The sequence below is a fragment of the Pieris napi genome, chromosome 4 (assembly GCF_905475465.1).
Source record: "Pieris napi chromosome 4, ilPieNapi1.2, whole genome shotgun sequence".
Lineage (NCBI taxonomy): Eukaryota > Metazoa > Arthropoda > Insecta > Lepidoptera > Pieridae > Pieris > Pieris napi.
In genome coordinates this window covers 1,098,891-1,115,872 of record NC_062237.1, presented here as the reverse complement: position 1 = coordinate 1,115,872, position 16,982 = coordinate 1,098,891, and the positions used below count along the sequence as shown (strand labels likewise).

Genomic DNA, 16,982 nt, shown 5'->3' with positions numbered 1-16,982 from the left:
GGTTTTTATACTGTATTTTCTATCAGAAAATAGATTTTAAAAACAGTTAATCTAGTATACCTTTAACTTTATATGAGTAAAAAAAAGCGAATGAAAACATTTACCTAGGTGAATATCTCTTTCCGGTTACGAATTGCGGAACCGGAAGGTTTTATATTATCCATAGACATCACTCAAGACGCAACACAATAAATTATACACTCGCACAACTAATAGAATACTATAAATGCTATATCTGTGTTTTCTTTGATACTTAATACGTTTTCTTTTATGTAATAGGAGGCAAACCGACAGGAGACTCATCTGATGTTAAGTGATACCGTCGCCCATGGACACTCACATTGCCAGAGGGCTCGAAAGTGCGTTGCCGTTTTTTAAGAATTAGTACGCTTTTCCTCGTAAATCCTAAGTAGAATTGGTTCGGAAATACTTCAGCTGGTAGTTGGTTCTACATAGTGGTGGTGCGCGGCAAATACTCCCAATAACGCCCAGTTGTGGAACGACGGACGTGAAGGTTTTATCACAGGCAAGCCAGACAAATCTTTGTTTTTAATTTATTTTATTATTATTTATCACCGAAGATGTCATGTGGAACATGGTGTAATGGTTGCAGCTCCCTACAAACGTTGTGTAAAGCAAAAAACTTGGCGATTAAAAAGAGTGGCGGAGAGTTTATTGCCAGTTCTTCTCTTCCGTTCTACGCCCTTGATTTGAGAACTGGCAGTAAATGTAAAATTAAAAGCACTTCATATATTTATTTTTTTGAAGTGTACATTGCGTTACCTATGAATAAATGATTTTGACTTTTGAAAGCCCCCACTAGCTCATGGCTGCAATACTTCGCTATTGAGGCGCTTCACTATCAATACCAAACTCTTACCTGCTTAACAGCTCCATCCACATAGTCCTCACAGACATTCTTAGCAAAAAACGTCTCTACAGGAAAAGTACGTCCGGGTATCGTGAACGTTGGGACATTGCCGAAGAATGTTGCGAACTTGCTGGAGTCCATTGTAGCTGACGTCACAATCAGCTTTAAGTCTGAACGGCGGGCCACCACCTGAAGAAATAGAAATAATACAATAAATTTAAAGAATTAAATCTAGAAGACCTAAAAACCGTTATACAATATACTTGGACTGTCTCAGCTTTATTTTGGAACGAAATATAGCCTTTTTTACTCATAATGTAACAGGTTTATGTACTTGGGTTTGTTCGTTACTGAAAGATTTACAAATATTTTCTATATAGAATATTAAAATAAAAAAAAATCCGTGGCGCTACAATTTCTGTTTCATAATCATTTGTCAATCTAATAGGCTACTTTTTGGGTCTTAGGCAAGCCGGTTTCCTCAAGACTTTTTCCTTCACCGTTCGAGCGAATGCTAAATGCGCACATAGAAAGAAAGTGCATACGTACAGCCGCGGATCGAGCCTACGACCTCATGGATGAGAGTCGCACTCTGAAGCCACTAGGCCAACACTACTCGCATTATAATATTACATGAAATAGACATCATAATAAGTAACACGCACTAATTGCCAAACATGACATGATAATTACGTGTAATTATTTAATCAGAATCCTAAATACTAATTGGTACTTCAATTAATTTTGTAGTTCAACGATTTTATACTGCAATAATAAACGAATTTCTAGTACTTTCCATGAATATTGACTTGTTCCTTTGTATATAATTTCTTCACAGTATAATAGCTTATAACATTGACAATAAGATATAATTTATTTACTGAAATTGAACAGTGATAAACTATTACTACTGTTACAAAATTACATTCCCGGGAGAAAAAATATTCGGTTTGGTAGGCTAATATGAACTAAATATGGGTAATAACGCGCCTTTAAACACAAGTTCCGTGCTAATTTAGATTAAAATTACACAACGAATTGGACATCATTCAAAGTATGGATGAAGTCTTCAAGTTATAATTCAAAAAATGTATTTTAACCATAAACTATTTTAAAATGTTTGCATTTTTAAATTCAGACGAAACAATTATTTTTTTTCTCTTATTAACTGTCACGTGTATTTTTTGTATGTATAAACTATAAATGTGTAATCGCATTTGTTTAACGTGTATCATTATCACTAGCTCAGGGCTATACGCTTTTGTACTAGCTGTAGGAATTCCAATACATTTCATAATACACAATTTCATGCTAATATGCATGAAAAATTAGACATTTGATCGAACAATAAATTGTAAATAGTTCCAATTACTTTTAAATGAAATAAATTGCTTGTGAATTTTATTATTCGCGGTAAGAAATACAAAAGGTGATTATAGAAAAAAAAGTCTAAATCCTTTGTGCTCTGTCCTTGCAATTTGAATTACTTTTTATAGAATATATATAAAAACTTGTCGCTTTTGTAAAAACTATATATACTTTTTCTCATATTTTTTGCTTGATTAATGTTGACTTTAGCAAGTTTTGAAAGTCCAAAACCAGCGATTAAAATTATTTGAATATTTTTTTTTTGTAAAAATTGACGGTAAATTACGAAACAGTACATAGTTCTGCTTCTAGTTTCTTCCCTTTGACATGTTAACAGTTCTTGAAATAATAATTTATACATAACACAAACATTTTATAATTAAACTATTTTTGCACATTAAGAATATTTTTCGTTTCAGCATAGGACGGGTTCAGATGTTGTTTAAGATTATTAGTGAATGTATAAAGTTTCGACTCCTTACTGAATATTTTGATTTTAAGAAAGTGGTTAAAGAAGAAGATAAATAATAATTCTAAAGGTCGTGCCAGTCTTGAAAAGCCCTATCCGATACGTCGACTTGCTGCCTTTACACCCACAGCTTGCCTCAGGGCATTGGATATGTTGAGACCCATAATTGTCTTTATTTGGCCAGAGCATCGTGTAGGCTTCCTGCCATCACTCCTCCATTCCATTACTAGTTTGTCAAGAATATTCGGTTCTTGGCAATATGGCCAAAGTAGCTAAGCACCCGTTTGTAAATGATAGTCTTCAGTCTTGTGGTGAGCTTTAGTTGGTTGAGAATGGACTTATTGGTTCTTTTTGTAGTCTATGATGTTTGCAACATTCTCACCCAACACCACATCTCGAATGCCTTTCTTTTATATAACAGGGGGCAGGAGGTTCCCCTGATGTTAAGTGACACCGCCACCCGTGGACACATTGCCCTGGCATTTGAAGAACTGATACTCTTTTCTTGAAGGACCCTTAGTCGAATTGGTTCGGAAATTTTCAGTAGGCAGTTGTGGACATGGTAGTGGTGCGCGACAAAAACTGGCTTAAAAAACGCTCAGTTGTGGAACGACAGACGTCGAGGTGATATGGATGTTATTTTACATTCTGCCTTGTATTAATAATAGAAAAATTTCACAAAAATACGACTTTACAAATTGCACTTCCCAGCTTTACAAATTACTTGCTATTAAAGACTTGTCACAGTATAATTTACCGCATTATATTTATGCGCAATCATCATACTTTCACGTTGAACGGTTGCAGAAACGGGAATAGATTACTTTAGAAAAGCTGATAATCTCAGTTATATATAGAAACACAAATATATAATGTATCTTATAAAGTTAATACATGGTAAGGAAAACCATCCGGCAGTGCTTCACTGTCTATGCCATTAGGAGACGAAATCGACAGCCGTTACTATTCGTACCCAAATGATAATGTATGAAATATGTAATTATTTAAGTTCAAAGATAAACAGACGTTTTTAATTGCCCGTTGAGTGAACTGACAAAAGGTTTGCTTTATTTCAGTTCTTATAGTTGTAGAAATAGGTATTTTGTAAATATTTTAATCTTTTACTATTGTATGTTGTGTTTTTTTCTATATTTTGTATGTTATATAAACGAAATGGTAACTTATTTGGTTAATAAATACACTTGGAATAAAAATGTAGACAGCGAAAGTATACATATACACAAAACATAGACATAGACGGTTCGAATCGTCGACTACCAATCCCTTTCCGAGCGTCTTGATCCCTTGGCAGTGCATCTCCTACCGCATTTACCACGGAGAGTATTTAGAGTTGTTCGGATTAATACATGCAGCTGAGTTCCACCATCGGACGTCCAGGCAGACGAAATTCCACCCGTATCACCTCGACGTCCAGCGTTTTTTAAGGTAGATATTGCCACGCACCACACTTATTGAACCAGCTACCTACTGAAGTATTTCCGAACCAATTCGACTTAGGGTCCCAAGAGCGTATCAATACTTAAAAGGCTGGGAACGCATTCACAAGCCCTCTAAAAATGTAAGTCTCACTTAACATCAGATAAGCCTCCTCCTCCGATTACTTCTATAAAAAAATATATTGGAAGCGAAGTCATTGATAAAACTTGTATGACACATTGTTATCGAGTCCGCCTCATATGTACCGTAATTCAAAGTCGATCAGTCTGAAAATTGGGTTGCATTTTATACGGTACATCAATTTACTCGTAGAACTTCAATTTTCTGATATACACGGACCATTGACGGTGCACTGAACTAGATTATATCCATTAAATGTATGAAGAATTCTCTGGGCTCTTTAAGAGTGCAGTGTTGGCCTAGTGGCTTCATCGGGCGACTTTCATCCCTAAGCTCGTAGGTTCGATCCTCGCTGTTGACCAATTAAATTTCTGTTTATGTACGCATTTAACATTCGCTCGAATGGTGTAGGAAAACATCGTGAGTAAGCCGGCTTGCCTTAGACACAAAAAGTCGAAGGCGTGTGTAAGGTACAGGAGGCTGATCACCTACTTGATTGACATAAGATCATGAAACTGATACGGAAATCTGACGCCAGACCTAAAAGTTTGTAGCGCCACTGATTTTTTTAAAGAGAATTCATGTGGGTGTTTATATCTAGGACATTGTCGCCCGCAACGATATTATAAATTTATGAAGTACAAAGTGTAAAAGTTGTATAAGACACAGATATTCCTCGAGTATCCAATATTTTTTATTGGTAAACGCTAGTATTATTAAAACCTTTCAAATGCGAAATTTTTGCACAGGAAATGAAGAAATATTATATAGGTACGTAGTAGTATAGCTATCCTGTGAATGTTATTAAAAAAAAACGTTACAATAATACACTAGCCCGAGACTATCTTTCCTGGCTTGGCACACCATTATTAATATTATAACAATAAGTATATCCCATGCTCATGAATAGAGAAGAATTTTAGAAATCGATTCCGTCTAGAGTTTATTCAAACATACGAAAATGGCCTTTCCATTTTATAATATGACGATAGAAGTTAACGTTTATATGTATTTGTATATAAAGCGATTAGTTAAGTATTATGACCCAATAAAATGTGAATAAACAGGTGCATACCATAAAACTTATTGACCTAAATAGTGAATTGTTAGATTAGAAGTATGTGCTATTTACAACATTACATACAGAATTTATTTTTTAATCATTTTCATTCTTTTTCATTTGAAATAACATTTTGCTTATAGATTAGCTGTTATTCTGTCACGAAGATAATAGCTGCTAACAACCCCTTGTAGAGAAAATAAAGAAAAAAATAATAAGACCCGATTGTTCGGCTTCACGATATCGAATGAAATCAAATATTACAATCATGCGGCTATTTGTGTACAATAGAAAATTTAAATACTTGATATATTTTTAAGAATACAATTGTTTGTGAGCAGATAATTACCCAGTTTTTGGACTCATTTTTTACAGAAAATAATGTAGATAAACATACTATCCGGGAGTTTCACTAAAGTATCTTTTTCAGTAAAATCAATAAACGAATAAAAATATTATATCCTTTTTTAAGGTCAAAATTTCACACTGAGATATGAGTTTTTATTTGTATTTTCATTATTCAAAATCAAGATCAGAAGTACAGAAATAAGAAACAAAACAAGTTATTGATGCACTAACCCATTGCAAAAAAATTAAGTGGAAATGTTCGGGCATCCGCTCACATGAACAAGAGAGTAACAAAGTGGCCACCAGGAAAAATAAAGAGAGGTCCCCTCATGCACATACTACTAACTAATAAAGTTGGTGGAGAAGATTGGGAGAAAAATACTGAGGACAGAGAGAGATAGAGCCATTTGGAGGAGGCCTATACTGTTTAAGAGGAGGAAAAAAATAAAATTTATTTATTTTAAGTGTGTGTATATTTTGTAAATGTCAAGGAATAAATGAGGTTTAATTATTATTATTAATTATCGTAACAGTACGCCGCGTTCTTTTAAAAGAAGACCTGGCACGATTAAAAGGAACATCTATATTTACCACTACGACTCTTATAACATCACATTAAACACATCGTTGACTAATAAAACCGAGAGTCGAGCCCCTAATCACGTGCGCAAGATTCGTTGCTCAGATTTAAATTTAGAAAAACCGTTGTATGTCGAACACAATAATGCCACGCCTCTTAACGTTCTTTGAAATTACGTTTTACGAGAATAGCTTATACTGTTGTGGAGATTTTGTATAGGAAGAAGTACCGTCTTTGAGCACATGGTCTAGCCGACTTACAGATTATGATACATGATTCATATTCTTTAACAATAAGTTATAATTTGCTTACGTCGCCCAATTCACATTTACGTTTAGTTCTCAACTCGAGGTCGTAGAACGAGAACTGGCCAGAACTCTTTTAATCACTTAATAAAATCTAAGCTCTTTTAATAAAATGCTGGTACTACGTTTCACTATTACACCACATGATATGAAAATTTAATAAATACAAAACTAATCTTATACGCATGTTCAATGGGAATTCTGCTCCCATTTCCGCCATTTCGGTCGGGAAGCGTTATTCTACAATTCGTATGGAAGAGCTTATTTCATCAAATTATACTAAACACCTCTGACCCTACGTATATTCTGACGTCCCTAGGCAACCGGAACGGGCTGAACATAATTAATCAATAAATAATTTGATTCGATTTTAATTTAATACTCAAACTGTCAAGTAATTTGTTTAAATTTAACGTATCAGTATATTTAAAACTGTAATACGGTAAAAAGCCGGATATAAGTGTTAGTACAAATACCGACAAACATCTTGAACATTAAACAAGGGAGAGGGGAAAGTTTTCGCAGCGTGTGACACAAACTTGAACTGATTTACCAATCACGCGATCGATACGTTACCTCCCTCACTGCCCGCTGCCTCCCCTCCTATACCTAAAAATCGCTTCTGTGCAGGCAAGGACATTTGTTTAAGATATTTGCCGGTATCTGTATAGGGATGTTTGATTTTTATTTTTTTGGTGCCTCTCCATTACTGGAGGTTGGCCGTCAGTCTAGTGAAGCGTGTCTGGTCCAGTGCCAGATGCAGAAACTCTTCCACAGTCGCAATGCCCGTCCACTCTCTAACGTTAGGAAGCCAATGTTTTTTCCTTTCTACCAAGGCTGTTGGATTTTATCCATTAATTAATTGAAGGACGAGGTTGTGGTCCTGGCCAATACACGGACCATGTACGCAACTTTCCCTTGTTTGATGTTCTTTCTGATACGTTTGGATAGCCACTTATTAAACCCTAAGGTCATGCGTTCAAACCACGGCTTTGCTATCTATTTCTGTGGTACAATTATTACTTGTACGGTGAAGGTAAACCAGCATGTCATGTATCTGACGAATGCGTGTCAAGCACAGAGGAAATCTCAACCCACAAAGTATAAACGACCTTATTACAAAACAATACTTGAACATGAAGATTTCTATTTGGGTCACATCGGTCGTGGTCAGGGACGAATAATGCCTGACGTCAATGCGAACGTGACATCGATATTCTTTTCAAGTGTGCTATTAGAAAAATTACTCGACGAAAACGATACGATATAATGCTACATGACATCATCTCAGGTAAAATTAATTGCAGCTCACTACTAGAAAAATTGCATTTCCATGCTTGTCTTGTAATCGTGCTTTGTTTCACGTTCTTCACATTAATACCAACTATGCAAAAAATCAGTTTTGTATCGCTTAGCCCGGACATACAATGAACACTATTTAAGCCTTGACTTGTTTAAGGTATCCCGGAAAATGCTTAAAAGGAGAACGAAATACCCATAGCGCTAAATAAGCTGAATTATGAGCACACACTACATACAGTATACACACCCTCATTTTCACACAACACAGCAGAAGGTATTACTTAGTTAAATTCAATAATAGGTTAATGTATTTTATTGAGTTTTTCCTTTCTAAGTTTCGTTAATGTTTACCTTTTTGGAATTATTACTAGCTGACCCCGCAAACGTTGTTTTGCCATGTATATTATTTCTAGGAAACATTTTTTTGTTCAATAAAAATAACTATCTACGGTAATCAAAAATAGGGTTTGATCGTAAAGAGGTAAAAATTAAGGGTTGTATGTATTTTGTATGCTGTATCATAAAAAAATAAAAACGAAAAATTTTGTCGATTCGAAGACCTAACCGATATGCACACAAAATTTCACGAAAATCGGTAAAGCCATTTCGGAGGAGTTTAATTACAAACACCGTGACACGAGAATTTTATATCATAGATTTATTCCATCTATGGTATAATAGTTTTTTGTTATATAAATTTTAAGTTAGCTGTAGGAGCTCGAAATAAATAAATAAAAAAAAACCTTGGTTTTGATTGACTCTCACATTTTATTTAATGATAAGATTCAAACCTTTAACTGTGACTTAAACCACTCATACAGGAGACATCTCTGTGTCTCTGTCAACAAGAACAGTGGTCCCTTTCTACGCAGTAAGCCAGTTTAGGACAAGGTCTCTATTTCTACTTATTTAACACATTCATATTGGACGTATTTTATTCAACAAATGAGATGTGGGGTCTCTCTACATCTTCTACCGCATTTATCACGAAGAGTTTCGAGGAGTTGTTCGGATTAATACCAGCAGCTGAGTTTCGTCGTTCCACAATTGAGTGTTTAAGGCAGTTTTTGCCGCGCACTACCACCATGTGGCACCAGCTGCCCGCTGAAGTAGTTCGACTTAGGGTCCCCTTCGAGAAAAGAGTATACAAATTCTTAAAAGGCCGGCAACACACTTACCAGCCTTTTGGCAATATGAGTGTTCGTTATAAAAAAAAATCTCTGTGATAACGAATATGGCTATAACAAGCCTAAGTTGCAAAGGATCAGTAGACCAAAAAGGAATGCGCCTGCGACTGGCGTCACTGAGTCACAAGATGGCGTCGTTGAGACGTATAAGGGCATCGTATGAATAAGTGGGTGTTAGATTTAAAAACTTAGCTAATTGTTCATTGTTTTAGTAATTCATCGTTAAGGAATGTGCGGCCAAAGCTATTGTTAAAAAAAGCGCTTCCGGCAAGAACTGCATTCGTAAGAGGTATCGTTCATTTAAGTATTGTTTACGTCATCAAGATATAACTACAGTATTTATATGATAGTTTAGGGAAATATGTTATTTTTTATGTAACAACTAGCTGTTCCCTGCCACGCTTCGCTGTGGCACATTGTGATTGAATGGTTGAGAAATGAGAAACAAAACAAAGAAAACATTTCATATAAGTTTAATTTTGCAATACTTGTGGCAAAAAAAAATGAAAAACTAAAAAAAAATAGATATAAACTATCCTTGATGCGGATTATATACGATGGTAAAATTTCATTGAGTTTTTGAAGCGTACACAATCCAAACTTAACATTTTTATATAGGTATATATATATGTATTAAATAATTAATTTTTAAATTCGGTATTTTTTTATGACTTAAAATTAAAAAAAAACAAGTCTTGAGCCAATCTCTACCCTCTCTATAACTTTTATATTTTATAGGAGTGTGTTTGTATATACAATGTTGCAGTCGTTCTGTTGATTAAAAATAGATTATAGTGCATTCAATCGACTTTAGACAACTCTCATAACAAATCTCTCTCTGCAGAATAATTTCAACATTCATCTTATTAAATCATTCTTACTTGTTATTTTGCCCCTATTGTTTTTATTAAACCCTATATAAAATAGTGAACAAATAAGCTAAAATACCTAGTATTAAACTGTAAAGTATCTAATGACATCGAAAAATTACACGAATTTTACAATAATTTTTATATGTTTTTTTCCTAAAAAAATTACGATTAGTAACAAATACGCCTGGTTTTTGGATATATAGATATAGAGATAGATGTAGCAAGTATGACAAATCTGCACGCCACTTAGTTAATATTTTTTTTTCAGTGTATGTGAAATACCATAGGTAAGTTTATGGCCAGTAAAGAGAAACTTACGTAAAAACTTACGTATTTACATATCAATTATTATTATATAATATTAGCGCGTTTAACCAATTCAAAAGGGCATTAAAGATACATATCAGAATGAGACTAGTAGACTAAAATTAGGACGGCTAAAATTATGAACGTGTATCTCGTTCATATATTAACATTATTATAACGAAATTTAGCCGACTCAAAACATATCCAATCTACCTGTAGTCTCAGAAAATATTTACTATCAAGCCAGATTTCGTTTGTCAGACACGACCTGACCAACAGACGGTATGGTATTCTAAATCCATATTACATATAACGTAGACAATAGGTTGGGTAAACAGTGGGAACAATAAAACAATGTATTTGGAGCAGCTCAGACGTTACGCTCCACAAACGTTTCATTGGCAATTTGTAACGAACATTTTAGTGGAGAGCCTAATAAGCGTCCATATCTGGGAGAGATAAACCCCAATTTGGGAACGGAATATTCTTTTGTAAATACTAGGGAAGGCTTTAAACATAAGGTCTCTTCAGTCATTTTCGTGTTTTCCATTTTCACGATCACAGAAATAAATTCATTTTTTTATGAGACAGGAAGCAAAGGAGCAGGCGGGTGACTTTGAATATAGTGATAACGCCCATGGTCACCTGCAACGCAGAGGGTATTGCCGACCTGTCAAAGAATGCTACGCTCTTGAAGGCCTCTAGCTCTAGACCAGGTCGTAACACTTAGTAAAGTGGTAAAGATGATAACCCCAAGTTGAGACCAATGGATGTTTATATAAGTGCAGTTAAAACTTGCTCGATTTCTTGTGTTATATACGTATATATACACTTGGCGTCAAAAAAATCGCACCTTTCCTAAAATTCGTGTCAAGCGATTATAACTCCGAAGATCCTTCCTGTACCCTATCATTATTAGTATCATTTGAAAGCTAATGAAATCCCTTATTTGAAAACTGTAGGAAATTGGCCACCACCCCCATAAAAAAAGAAAATTCTGGGAAAATGTGAAACAATGTGAATTCTGATCAAAATTACAAATAAAAGGAACAATACAAAAATTAAAAATAAACAATGACAATCCTTAAAATCTTGTCTTAAAACCTAGTGTTGCCTCCTCTAGCCCTCCGACCAGCTTCCAAGCGGTCACTCATGGACCTGATGAGCATCACGACATGTTCCTGGGGAATGGTGTCCCACTCCTCGATGACGGCATCTCGAAGCTCATCGAGAGTGGCAGGAGCTGGATTACGGGCCCGAACTCGCCGTTTCAGCTCGTCTCAGAGGTGCTCGATAGGATTGAGGTCGGGGCTTCTTGCTGGCCAGTCTAAAACCTTGATGCCAACTCGACGTAGGTAGTCCTTGACAATCAAGGCTGTGTGGCACCGGGCGTAGTCGTGCATGAACTCGAAGTTGGCGCCGACAAAACCTGCATATGGGACCACATGCTCCTCCAAAACCTTGGTGATATACCGGTGGGCAGTCAGAGACCCCTGGCCGCGACCATCTCCAGCACTGGAGACGCACACGAGGTCTGTCTTGCCGTCGATAGAAATGCCGCCCTAGAACATGCAGGATCCTCCCCCATACCCGACGGTTTCCACGATGCAGGCTGGTGTGAAATGCTCCCCTGGTCGCCTGTAGACTCTCTTACGCATGATGTTGGTGTACAGGCACACTCGGGTTTCGTCGGAGAACAGGACATTCCTCCACTGGTCGAATGTCCGCGGCACGTGCGTTTCGTAAAATCGCTTCCTTTTCGTCCGGTGGATGCCAGTCAATTGGGGGCCTGTAGCAGCTCTCCGGGGCAGCAAATTCTTCTCTCACAGCCTTCTTCTGATAGTGGATACGCTGTCAGCTGTTCTTCGAGTAGCTGTCAGCTGTTCTCAAAGCCGCTGCTGTAGCTCCACAGCGTTGGAGAAGCGGTTTCGCAAAGACGTCGACACAATGGAGCGATCACCTCTGACGGTAGTGCAGCGACGTCTCCCGGATCCATGACTCCTGATGTAATCTCCAGTCTCTTGGAACCGTTGGTATACCCGTTGCACTCGAAATCGGCTGATTTTCAGTTGCCGAGCAACTTCAACCAGCCGTTGGCCGATTTGCTGTAGGGCCACCACTTGAGCTGCTTCTTTGCCATGATATCCATTTTCACTAGGGTTTTTCTTGTCGAAGCTCTTCAGGTGTGACCTCTGTAACGTCTGGATAGCGAATAATCCATAATTGACTTTTACCCCCTCGTTTTATACGCGTCCAGGGTGGTACAAATAGTGAGCCTCCAAACGCGTACATCGCCACTTTTTAATCAAAGTGCTGGCGATTTGTGGTTTTTGATTTTCCGTAAACAAATGATTATTTTTTTGAAAGCTTATTCATTGAGCTTTTAAATGATACTAATAATGATAGGGTACAGGAAGGATCTTAGAAGTAATAATCGCTTGACACGAATTTTAAGAAAGGTGCGATTTTTTTGACGCCGAGTGTATATATATATATATATATATATATACATACATATATAAATGGGATTCCGAGCAAGGGATTAAATCTCGAATCGAAATGGCCCGGGCTTCTTTTCATAAACTGAAAAAAGTATTATGTTGTCGCCACATTAGTATCAAATAGAGGGATCGACTCTTACTCTGTTAGATCTAGCTAAAAGCGCTCTACGGCTGTGAGGCATGGATTATTAAAGAAGACACAAAAATACGCCTCGAAGCACTTGAGATGTGTTATTACCGTTGCATGCTTCGCATCAGCTGGATCCAAATGACGAATGAAAGAGTCCTTCAACGAATCGGGACGATACGAAAGTTTATGGAAAGGGAAAGTCGCATATCTCGGACACTTTTGATGATAGGCAAAATTCATGGCAAGAAACGGGCTGGTAGAAGGAAGAAGTACGGGAATGGGCCAGCATCACATCCCCCGAGAAGCTTTTTAGGCTAGCGCAAGATACCCAGCAATTCAAGTTGATAACAGCCAACCTTTAGTAATAAAGTGGCACCTGAAGATAAGAATATTGTTACGAAGACGGGTCGACTGCAATGTTTCTCGATTTTTCCACTACATAGAAAACTTTTCAGCAGGCTGAAATGTGGGAGAGGGTCAATCACTTTTTAGTGTAAACAAATTCCTTGTAGATTTAATTGAAAACAAACCCTTAAAGAAATCTACGGCGTTTTCAATCCAAGCCCCTAGCTCGTAACAATATCTAAAAAGTGTATGATGCACACACCTACTTGATAAACGGTTTAAAAATAAACTTTAAGTGACTATGACGCAGTGGTGCATGGAATTTGTGTGGGAACCTATAAACTATAGACAAAACATGTCTAAAAGTAGAATGATTTACAGAGCGCTCAAACAGACGGTTAAAATCTTTCCCGTTCCCGTAACCACCTGATATCTTAAAATTCTTCTCTAACAGTCAACACCATATTAGCAATCAACACCTGGATGCTATTGTTTTGTCAGTTCGAAACGTGATTAAACTCTCATATATAGAGGCGATTGTTCAAATCGTATGAAAGATTGGTATATTTCAGTTATAAAACAATTGAACATTGTACAGTTTTCCGTAAATTTTTTTTCTTAAAGTAGGTACATCTCATCATAGGAAACATCCCATCGCGCTGTGGAACACAGCCAGGGCTAGTAACGACCATAACACACACACATAACACACTTAAAATGTACCTCTTCCATTTTTTTCGTTCCGCATCTTTTTTATTTTTATTATTATTATGTGTGTTTCTGTGTGTGTGTTTCGTTAGTAATAAATGCTATGTCTATGTCATATATAATGCATTTTCTTTAGTAAAGGTTATGATATATTCTAAAATATATGACAATTATGCTGAACCAAATTTTACTAAATATAAATAAAAACACTTTGTTTTTACTACACATTCAAATTCATCGCCCACTAACAAACATATCAAGCTCTGGATAAGTAGTGTTTATTCTGTTATATCAGCGAAGAATTCCAATGAGAGGTGGCTGAACTCCTTGGTAGGCTTTTACAGACGGAATTTGGAAATTTCTGCTGATTTTGAACCTTGGGAATGAATAAGGGACATTAATGTTAATATTCTCCAAGAGGTACTATTCTATTTGGCCATTAATCAATTTGTATAAGAACGTAACACCACTTTATCTTATATAATGCAAAATTATAATAGATTTTCTTCGAAGAATAAAAAAAAAATTGGATCAGACGAACACGTTGATGTACATTGTTTCGCAATGAATTTTTGTGTAAATGTTTTTCAATTTAAAGTAATATTTCTTGAGATTACTAAACACTGTACTTTAGCATATCAAAGTATACATTTACGTCTAATTAATATGCTTGACGCTTGAAAGCTTGACGAAAAACAGTAAAGACCCATTACAAAATCCTGAATTTAGTTGGATTTTGAAAATAGAATATCTGAAAATGGAGACAGCGAGCTTCCAAATAAGTAGGTCAATAAAAGGGAACAAAGAAAGGGTCGGTAAACTCATAAATATTCGTACGTAACTTTTACTTGGCGACATTCGACGTACTTATTTACATCTAATATTCTCTGTTTGTCATGAAAATACATGTACATTCATATAGATGGATTTTTTTAATATTGTAGAAACTTTATACTTGTTTTTGACTTTATACGTTACATAAATTTATATCTTTTTATAATTTCAGCTACCTGGTCGCGAGTTGCGGAGAGTTTATTGCCAGTTCTTCTCATCCGTTCTACGCCTTTGATTTGAGCACTAAAATAAATAAGCAAGCAATTAGATCCTACGGCTCTTCCTTGAAGAAAGTGATTTTACGTAACAATAATATTGTCAATTGAGAAAGCTGTAAATCAATATCACGAGAAATAGGTTTCCGTAACAACAATCCGTTGTGGTTCGATCTACTACCGCTATATTAAATTAAATTATATTTCACGCTAAGATTTATTACTCGACCTGGATTCTGCCAATTTCTAAATAAATTGATTATGTATTACTGTACTTTACATAATTTATATGAAAGTATAATTTTTACATAACTCAATCACCATAACTGTTTTATTCATAGAACAGAGTCAACGGGCAGGAGGCTCAACTGATGTTAAGCGATACCGCAGCCATGGCCCACTCTTAATGCCAGATGGCTCGCGAGTGCGTTGCCGGCCTCTTAAGGCTCTTTTTTTGAAGGACCCTAAGTCGAATTGGTACGGAAATACTTCAGTGGGCAGCTGGTTCCACATAGTGGTGGTGCGCTGCAAAAACTGCCTTAAAAACGCTTAAAGGCAATTTTTTTCAAAATTCCAAATCATTTATTCATATAGGTAACACAATGTACACTTATGAACTTCAAAAAAGAAATATATATGAAATGCTTCTTATTTTACATTTACTGCCAGTTCTTAAATGTTATAAAGTTCTTTATTGTAGCGGATACGCCAAACACCGTCGTTGCAAACAGGACCAAAGATTCTTCGAAGAATCTTCCTCTCGAAAATAAGGAGAGAGATCTCGTCTTTCTCGCTAAGGGGCCAGGTTTCAGAACCATAAGTGAGCACTGGTCGCAGCAGAGTTTTTTCACATGATGTAATAGAATTAAAAAAAGTTTTATATGTAGTATTCGCTTGAACTTAAGACAATATTAACATACATCTTCAGAGCTATAATTAATCTTAGTTCCTTACGAGATTATATTTCAACACATGATACCATATTTGTTCATACTGTGATTTATTTGCTTGAAACTAGATTCTACTCTATCTATTAATACTTGTTCAGTTGCAATTATTTAGATTGCCTTAATAGGACGCATTGGTAACGAGATAGGCTATTTATTACGTCGTTGTAAAAATACTAAGAATGTTAAAATAGAAACATTATTTCATAATAAATGAATTGCATTTTTGGAATATTGGGCTTTTATATGTAATATTATGTACCGTTGATTTTGAGCAAACAAGTGTTCATCCTGAAAAAAGTAAAACAATCACCATAAATAATCGAAAGAAGAAATAAAAATTACCGAGACTGTGCATTTAAAAATTATTGTAAAACACACGACCCAAAATCAGTTTAAATCACGCTTTTATATTTTACTAGCGATCCGCCCCGGCTTTGCACAGATGCAATGCTGATACTAAATTCAAAGTGCTATAGAGAATAGAGAGAACAGCGGCCTCCGGCCTCTTGGAATATCTTCGAAAATATTCATTTAAATTATATGTTGTAAAGAGCCATATATATCTATATTAAATCAATACTGTATTTAAGGTATTTAATTGGATAGGGATTAATGCCGTATTGGTTAAAATCGCTTCGAAAATTAGCCATTATTTGTCGTAAAAAGTAAATTACATTTTTTTTTATTGTGGGATATCCATCAGAGATAGACATATCTAATCGGGGAGTTTTCTGTAGACCTTTTCAATGTGTACAATACGTAGTACATTATTTTGATAAATCTCGTAGGGTTCGCAATGTAAGCGTAAAAATGTAATTATTTACGACATCACATTAGAAACCTCAAAAATAACAGTACTTCTCCACTATTTAATAGATGTTATTATACATATAAACCTTCCTCTTGAATCACTCTATCTATTAAAAAAAACCGCATCAAAATCCGTTGCGTAGTTTCAAAGATTTAAGCATACAAAGGGACATAGGGACAGAGAAAGCGACTTTGTTTTATACTATGTAGTGATTGTACATCGGTCTAGTAAGTAAAACACTT

At 35.8% G+C, this 16,982-nt stretch overlaps 1 protein-coding gene across 1 annotated transcript in view; it reads right to left on the bottom strand.

The window, feature by feature from the left end:
• LOC125048550 (pre-mRNA-splicing factor ATP-dependent RNA helicase PRP16) overlaps positions 1-16,982 on the bottom strand; it is a 73,053-nt gene that overhangs the window by 10,982 nt on the left and 45,089 nt on the right. Inside the window, exon 12 of the mRNA XM_047647263.1 lies at positions 881-1,060. Coding sequence (XP_047503219.1) covers positions 881-1,060 — 180 coding nt within the window. The remainder of the gene's footprint in view (positions 1-880; positions 1,061-16,982) is intronic.